The sequence below is a fragment of the Mycteria americana genome, chromosome 2 (genome assembly GCF_035582795.1).
Source record: "Mycteria americana isolate JAX WOST 10 ecotype Jacksonville Zoo and Gardens chromosome 2, USCA_MyAme_1.0, whole genome shotgun sequence".
NCBI classification, from domain to species: Eukaryota; Metazoa; Chordata; class Aves; order Ciconiiformes; family Ciconiidae; genus Mycteria; species Mycteria americana.
The window spans coordinates 11,639,875-11,648,975 of NC_134366.1; the positions used below are offsets into that span (position 1 = coordinate 11,639,875).

The following is a 9,101-nucleotide window of genomic DNA, read 5'->3' on the forward strand; positions in this document are numbered from 1 at the left end:
ATGTTTTTCCTAGCCTTTTCCCAAAGGACGTGCGCCAGAGAATGCCCCAGACGCTGACTATTAAATTTCTGTCTTCTAATCCTAATCATTTCATTGTTGGAACAAACATTGTGAGTAATGTGCTGAAATTAATCTCATTGTTATTTTTTCTTTTGGAAGCTGCCCCATTTACTTGGAATTTTACCAGTAGACTGTATATAAAATTTATAATTTGAGACTATTACTAAAATCTGTTAACTATTAACATTTGTTAGCTGTTAAGGATCTTTTAAGGTAGCAGGTCTGTGAATTATTTCACTTTTTCTTGTAATACTGATAATGCAAATTTTGTTTTGTTTAATTAATTTTCTCTATATTGTTCGTAGGGGCTGGTAGGCCATGGTACAAGACATAATTTAAAAGTTGTTCCAAAGGTGTTCAGACCCCAGGAGAGTGCACTGAGATCAATAAGCATCAATGCAATTGATTTCTTCCCGTTTGGAAAGCCGCTATTTTTGGTATGACAACATTTTAATATAATACAAGTTTCATTTTTTAATTACTTGCTGAGGGAGGATTTCTAATTTGATGTATATAACTAGATGTGATAGTTGATTTACCTCACTAATTCCAATCTGCCATGAAGGGTGACAACAAATCTTGTGTCCTGGTGTTCGAACTTCGCTTATGTAAAAGGTGGACCATCTGGCTCACAGAAACAAATGGCAGTCTCACTTCAGCCTTATAACTTATTCTTTGTTTTTACTGAAATTCAGCATTGCAAGCAGGTCTTCTGCTGTTAATGAAGCCTCAGTTGTTTGTCACTCTTATACATCTCTTAGTGACATAATAATTTCAGAGACAAAATATCTGTATTGCTGTGAAACGAAGGTCTGTGGGGGCAGCTCTGGGCATTCCCTGCTTTCCTTTCCTCTCCACATCAGGCGTACCCTTGGGGTATGCCTGGCAAGTGTACCGTGTGGTCAGGTGTGTTCAAATCTGCCCTCAGCAGTTCATATTGACACACCCACTGTTTTTATTTGTCTCCCTTGTGAAAGTTTATTCAATGCAAGTTGAATCTAACTTTGGTAGGATTTTCCATCTGCTTATCCTTGCATATATTTGTACTTGATCCTCTCTTAAAAATGCTTTCTTTCTAAATATGCCATGATTTACATGACTTCATTGGGATTGCCTAAGGTATAAAATTAACGTGTTTGGCTACAGCATACGTATTTTGTGTCATCACTGCGCAGTCAGAACTTGGATGTTCTTACCAAATGCATTTCAAGTGATACTGACTTCTACAAGTTTGAATCTGCAGAGTCCTTTTAAATGTAAGCACAATTTGCAGAGTCACTGTAAAAAGTCATCATAATTTGAAAATTCTAGGAAGTCTTCCTCATGTAGAGGTGGCCCAGGGTAGTAAGTTATTTTCTGTTTTCAAATAATAGTTTCTTTTGCACCTGGATTAGAGCAAACTTGTAAATGTTATACTAGGCAAGACAAAGGTTATAAGAAAATATCTGGAAGCAATGATATCTGCCTGTCTTTGGATTTAGTTGTTCATTAGGAATCAGTTTAATATCATTATACAATATGTTAAGCACAGCCTGTCCTACTGAAAGCTATTCTTGGCTTTACAGCTTACATGTGTTACTTAATTAGCTGTCTGAATTGACCTTGCCCTGATTCAGACTCCTGTCAATTTGTGCTGGATCACAGTATTAGTGAAGTTGATAGTTTGAGAACTTTTTTAAAAATAAGAAATTAAGGCTTCATCCTAGGATTAGTAGATTAGATTACTGTAGTATGCTCAGTACAGAGTTACTGCTTTTGAACTCAAAATCACATTAAAAGTTAAAATCTGGATAGTCCATAGAGTGAGATATGAGATGTGCCTCTTGAGTCAGTAACTGATTTTATTTATATGCTTGATATTCTCAAGAATCAAATTGCATTTTTTATCCTGCTTAGTTTGTTTTGTTCCCAGGAAGTATTTTCTTTTTGACTATGATATAGGTTGGCTGTTCAGATGGAAGTATTAGATTACACCAAATGACGTCAGAGCATCCCCTCATGCAGTGGAATGACAGCACAAATGGCCAGCCAATTATTGCCCTGCAGTGGGCTTTAACACGACCCGCTGTGTTTTTTGTCCTGGATGGATCATCTAATATTTACATTTGGGATCTTCTGGAAAATGATCTGTTACCTGTGGCAAAGCAGACTATTCCATCAGAGAAGTAAGTACACTACTCTATTTTTAACAAAACATTATCATCTTAATTTTGATTAGAGTTTGGATGGTTTCTTTTGCTTGACATTAAATGTTCATTAGAATTTGCTTTTCTAACTGTATTTTTTAAACTGTTGGAGGTGTGGAAAGAGACTATAATGAGCTAAATTCTAGTTTATCCTTATTTACTTATTATTTTATACAGTCTGATAAAGGAGAAATAATATTAGTATAAATCAAAATCAGGTATAGTGTTATCAGTTGGGACAGATGTCTGTACATGGAGCAGTTGCTGTTTATATGAAGAGAAAAGTTTTGTTCCCACTAAAATCACTGGACTGCTTAAGTTCAAAGATAGCTTTGCTGGATCAGGATCAACCCCTAAAATAGGCAAGATGTTGGACAACATTTTAAAATGCCTATATATAGTATGGTTACCAATACAAAGAAATATATTGTGTTCATTGTCACAAAGTAAAGAAAATATTTTTGGCTACCACATATTCACCAAGACTCACAATACTGTTCCTGTAGTCAGTGTAGAGATCTGGGTATCCCGTAGATTGATGCAGAAAAGGAGTTTTAATTTAGCCTTTCCAAATTATATTCATGAGGATTCTCTTTCCTCCCTGGTGGGAGCCCTACTGGGAGACGCTGTCTTCCCCAGGCTTAAGTTAGTCTTGGTGACTATCCCCCCTCTAACGAGAAGTTTTCCTTGTAGTCTTGTAAACTATAGCAAAGCACTGCTCGTCTTGGGAGAAAGTAATATAATTTTTAACGTTGCTACACTGTACTGGAAAATACCATAAAATAGTTCATTTTTACAAGCTTGAAATAATTTTTAAGTCATGATTAGAAATTGATGATGGAATCTGTGAACAGGGGAAGAATTGCCTGTTATGTTTACATTAAATGATTGCAACTGGTGAAAAGCTAAAGAACATGCTGGGACTTGAAATAGTGAGGAATATCACACTGTGATGAGCAGAAAAAAGGAATCAGTTAATTATAAGTAACCTGCTAAAAGCACGTTTGAAAACACCTATTTCTATTAATTTTGCCTCAGTTAAAAACACTCCCCTGTTCTTTTGATTTCAGTGTTGTAACTATGGCTCTACTGGGAGAACCAGAAAAGACAAACGGACTGTTAGGCATTGCACTGGCCAAAGAATCTGGACAGATAGACATTCAATATGTAAAGAAGAAGTGGGCATTACCTCAGCCTGAGGAATCTGAAAAACTACATTTGCTTTTATTGCAGTCTTTTTAGAAACAGTACACCTGTCTGGGTGTACAAATTATTGCAAAGTATTTAGATTATTTTTGATGGCAATTAAAAGATTTGTAATGTAATTTTGTATTTGTATATAACTTGTATATTTTTAAAAAAATATCAGTACAGTATTTCGGCTGAAACTATATATTTTATCACAAAAATGGCAGAACCAAATTTAGCATTATTGTACTTAAAAAGATGCTGAACTGTACTTCATTATTGAAAGTACTCTAGATGTATATATTTTCAAAAAAATACTAAAAATATATTCGTGTAAATTATGCTGCTGTTTCTCATTATTCTGTTCTAAAGTAAATAATAGCAATCCTTTGTCTGGTGAGCATAAAGTTGTACCTCTGTATAAGCAACCTGAATGTATGCAGAATTCTACCTCTGGGCCTTTTACACACTAACACTTGGTAAAACTTTCTTACATCCACGTTAAAACATTATGCAAACATATCAGAATACAAATTTACATCACATGATGTCTTACTTCTGATTTTGACCCTGAAACTTTGCAAAAGGAATACCTAACTCAAGTTGTCCCGATATGTATACTACCTATTTGGATCAAACTATGTAAACAATATGCTCGTGAGATTTACTGAAATTCTAAATCCTTTGAGATTTCTCATGTAAAATAGGAAATACTGACATGTTGAATCCTGCAAATCATTCACAAAGCTCTTGTAGTGAGGAAGAGGATAGTTGTCTGTAATATTATTCTAATTTCTGTACACTATTGGTAAAGTTTGAACCAAGACCAACCACAGAAAATGTCTTTAACTTTTGTAGCGTAACAACTTCTGATGTAAAAATCATGAGGAAAACCATGATTAAACAAGCACAGATTCAGGGGAAAAAAAGGACAATTGGAAGACAATGTGGTCAGATTTTTGTGAGCATATATTTAAGATATGTACCATCTCCTTCTAAAGTAGACTGAAACAATTTGTAAATTCTCATTAATTTGTTGCAAACATTTTTCAATGTAAATGGTTACTTAAATTGAGCAAACTCAAAGTGGCCACATGATGGTGCCAAGCCACAGCAGTAAAAAATGAGTGCCTTATATAAACAACATTCACCATGTCAGGAATGAATTTATTGTAGTCCATTGCACGTTCCCCTTTCCTCAAAAGCAGCGGCTGCAGTCCAGAGAGCCTGATGAACTGTCAGAGGGATGCATATTTCGGAGACCATTTTCACTATCCTAGTTCCCTGGTCAGCTATAGATTTTTTTATGGGCATAAACACAAATGACTCTCCTCATCTTCATTGTTGGGTTTATATGGTAATTATATCCACTACAAGTTAAATTAGAATAACTTTAGTAATTCAGATGAAGAACAAATGGCAGGTACTTTTTTGCAATAAGGTAGCAGAGCATCACAACTGAAATCCATAGTAAAAAAAACTAAACCCAAAGCTATTTCTCTTTCCCTCTCAGAGAGACAGAGGTACACACACCCCCCACCACTCACTCCCTCCCCAATTTAAGTTCAAAATTAAGCTTTGAAATTATACCAGTCTTCTGAAAGAAATCTCTTATATCATTTCATCACCATCCTGAATTTTCTTACTGCAGCCGCTTCTGCACATGGAAACTGTAAACAAAGGGTTGGGTTTTTCTGCCTTGTGCTGTGTGCAGTGGTGGTGGGTTTTTTCGCAATATGCAAAAAGAAAAAACATAGTGTCAACCTTCACACAGAAGTACCCGTTGCTACTTTTGAGCTGCTGTTGATAGGTATGCTTGAATTTAAATATCCAAATATTTTAGGCCAGTTATGCTTGTAGTGCCTGGAGAGCTGAGTGTGACTCAGCTGTGTTTCCTGCCTAAAAGATGAGTTTTCTCTTTTGAACTGCAAACTAATGTAATAATATAAATGTATCCTGTGCTGACAGTTGCTGTTATGAGAATGTGAGGGGAAAAAAGTGTCGAAGTTGCTGCTCTCTTGCGTGTTCTCTCACTGGGTAAATGCACACCATTGGAGTGATGCTCCATGAAATCTTATGTCCTGGTTTTGGCTGGGTTAGAGTTAATTTTATTCCTAGTAGCTGGTATAGTGCTGTGTTTTGGATTTAGCATGAGAATAATGTTGACTGATGTTTTGAGTTTGACTAATGTTGAGTGATGTTTAACACACCGATGTTTTAGTTGTTGCTAAGCAGTGCTTATACTAAGTCAAGGACTTTTCAGCTTCCCATGCTCTGCCAGCAAGGAAGTGCACAAGAAGCTGGGAAGGACCATAGCCAGGACAGCTGACCCCAACTGGCCCAAGGGCTATTCCATACCATATGGTGGCATGCTCAGTATAGAAACTGGGGGGAGTTGGCTGGGGGGCAGCGATCGCTGCTCGGGGACTGGCTGGGTGTCAGTCGGCAGGTGGTGAGTGGTTGTATCACTTGTCTTTTTTTTCCTGGGTTTTGTCCCTCTCTCTCTTTTTTTTACAGAATCACAGAATCATATAGGTTGGAAAAGACCTTTAAGATCATTGAGTCCAACCGTAAACCTAACACTAACACTTTTGTTGCTTTCCTTTTCACTACAATTTATTATTATTGTTGTTGTTGTTGTTGTTATTATTATTTCAGTTATTTAACTGTTTTTATCTCAACCCATGAGTTTTCTTACTTTTGCCCTTCTGATTCTCTCCCCCATCCCACCAGGGGGGTGGGGAGGGTGAGCGAGAAGCTGTGTGGGGCTTAGTTGCCAGTTGGGGTTAAACCATGACAGCCCTTTTTGGTGCCCAACGTAAGGCATGAAGGGTTGAGATAAGGACAGATCTGACCAGAGCGTGTTAAAATAAATTTGTTATAAGCATTCATTATATTAGTTTAGTAGGCGCTGGCCACAATGCTGTTTTATTTGTTTGCATGGTTGTAATTCCTCACTTGCAGTATGCATTCCCTGCGGTGCTGTTTATCATCTCTGGGAGATGGGTAAGGATTATGATTTTGCTGTACTGTGTAACATTGGCTTATGATACGATAATATTACTGGTCAAAAGGCTAATTTGGTATTTGTATTTGGTATTGCTGTCATCTCCGTACCTGGGGCACCATCTCTCAGAAATTATTAATAACGACTTTCTTAACCTTTTCTCCTCAGAGAACCAATCTGCAGGGAAGACAGGGGGGGATGCTTTGCCCTGTTCTTTCACCTTCCCTTTCTCCTTCAGGCTAGTTACACCAGCTCTTGAGAATTTTGAATATCCTTGGGGTGTTCAAACCAGCATGTTCCTATTCCTATGTCTCCTGAATGTGTTTCAGGTCTTGTTTAGGGTTAAACAACTATTTTAAAAAATTGCCCAGAGATCTCCCCCAAGGCTGGACAATCATGGGTGGCACAGCATGTGGGAGACTATGGTCAGGTATTTAGAGAACTTCTCACCTCCAATAATCTGGAACTTCACTCCCAAACAACTACAGGATCCTGATGAAGTGATAGAATGCTTGAAAAAAAATGCTGCGGTTATTCCGAAGAGGCACAACTTATCGCACTGTGCTGGGCCCTGGCTTGTATCTACCAAACACGTGCTCGGTATTATGCAGCACCCTCAGGAAGAAGAGAGGGAGAACAATCCAACAGGCACTGTGGCTACTCCAACCTCGGTGACAGGCACTGCAGCTAAACCATGGGACCAACCCGTGCTGGTATCAGTCACCCCTATCTACAAGAAGAAATATTGGAAGTGGAAGTCAGCTCGTTTAGTAAGGGATGAACAAGATTCTCCTAAGAGGGAGCAGGAGGAAGAAGCATACTATTCTGACGGCCAGGAGGCAGACTACTCTGAAGCAGGACCATTACGAGAACAGGAGGAGGAAGCGGTAGGGGACATTGACAAAGCGATTGGAAAAGGGGCACAAGTCCTCAGCCTCTGGAGGCGACTCCTGTCAGGCATGAAGGAAAGGTATCCAGGTATCCCTTCAAGGAAGACGTTATATGTCACCCAGGCAAGTGGACCACCATGGAGAGAGGTATCCAGTACCTGAGGGGATTAGCCATGCTGGAGGTGATTTATGATGACCTGGACAACAAGCAGTTATCCAAAGATCCAGATGAAGTCAGGTGCACACAACCCATGTGGTGGAAGTTTGTACAGAGTGCGCCATCGTCGTGTGCCAACTCATTGGCAGTAATGACCTGGAAAGACGGAGAGGGAAAAATGGGGGATGAATTGGCTGGCCAGCTCCATGAATACGAAGAAAGTCTGTCTTCCTCCCTCGTCTTGGCTGTGGAGAAACTGTCCTGGAAGGTCCAGCAACTTGAAGAGGATAGGTCCTACTCTCCACCTGTATGGACCAGTATCTCAGCTATTAGGAGTAAGTGTTCCTCTGCTCAAGAGAGAGGATATAGAGGGTACACATAGAGTGGTTTTACCTGCGTGACCATGGAGAGCACATGAGGAAGTGGGGTGGAAAACCTACCTTGACCCTAGAGGCGCAGGTACCTGAGTTGCAAGGAAAAACAATCACCAAAGGGGGTTCTTCCAGGAAAATTGCCGCTCCAGTTTCTAGTGGGCAGTTCCCCACAGGGTAGAAGGGCTGATCTTATTCCTGATCTTAGTGAAGAGACTTAGTGAAGGGTGAGCGAGTGGCTGTGTGGTGCTTATTTGCCAGTTGGGGTTAAACCACGACATCTTAGCAGTTGGACGTATTCATGTAATCATTTTTGAGCATATATCTGATCAGAAAACTGAGAAGTAATTGTAGGCTGCAATACAAGAAAAGTATTCCATGCATAAGGACTTACAAAATTGTTTCAAAAAATATTTAATTTTCCATTAGCTACTTCTAATGATTGTCAAGTTTGTATTGTTAACATAAGGTATGGGATTTTGCTCATGTTTCATAACCAAGCAACAACATGACCCTATATATGAAAGAAAAAAGTGCACTGTTAATTCCAAATTCTTTTCATATCATTTTTACTGGTAGCTCTGATATGTGTGCATATGCACACATTATATAGGAGGTAAACACTACTATTGTGAAACATTTAAAATAGCCCAAATAATATATATATTTTTTCCACCTGTGGGCAATTTTGGAATCTGTATTCTTAACAGAATGAACTGTAGTTAAAATTAACTGACCCATATAATAGAAACTTACCATTCAAATGATATAAAAGTTGAATCACTATCCACCCATATTAATAACTTTTATAAAATATAACCTCTTGCTCTTAACAAATCCTGGCAGCAAGGCTGAAAAATTTTAAATATGCAAAATGCCAGAAAGTTTTGGATAAACTTCTGCTTTTATTTTCCACTTTATGAACATGCTTTGAAACCCTTTTCTATTTAGAACATAAATATTAATACTGTTTTCACTGGATTTTGTCATCTCACAGATGGGAAAATGAAGTTTTCAGTAGCTGAATAACAAGTTAACTGAGGAACAGAATTCTTGAATCAGATGGCTGATTTCTTACAACTGTTTAGAAATGCTTTTATTAACCTGTCAGCCTATATTTGCAGTAGAGCTTGGGAGAACAGAAATAGCATGATTCTTCTTTTGTACCAGAACATTTGTTTTTAATTGTACTGAAGGTGACCATCCTACCCAGTGCCATTTTGCCGTAATTAATCACAGCTG

The 9,101-nt window shown here is 38.2% G+C and overlaps 1 protein-coding gene across 1 annotated transcript in view; it reads left to right on the forward strand.

The window, feature by feature from the left end:
* The window catches only part of DYNC2I1 (dynein 2 intermediate chain 1), a 35,087-nt gene extending 30,983 nt beyond the window's left edge, over positions 1 to 4,104 (forward strand). The window contains exons 21-24 of the mRNA XM_075492398.1: positions 14 to 110; positions 366 to 497; positions 2,002 to 2,225; positions 3,317 to 4,104. Of these exons, the coding sequence (XP_075348513.1) occupies positions 14 to 110; positions 366 to 497; positions 2,002 to 2,225; positions 3,317 to 3,488 (625 nt within the window). The 3' untranslated portion in view covers positions 3,489 to 4,104. The remainder of the gene's footprint in view (positions 1 to 13; positions 111 to 365; positions 498 to 2,001; positions 2,226 to 3,316) is intronic.
* The last annotated feature ends 4,997 nt before the right edge of the window (positions 4,105 to 9,101 follow it).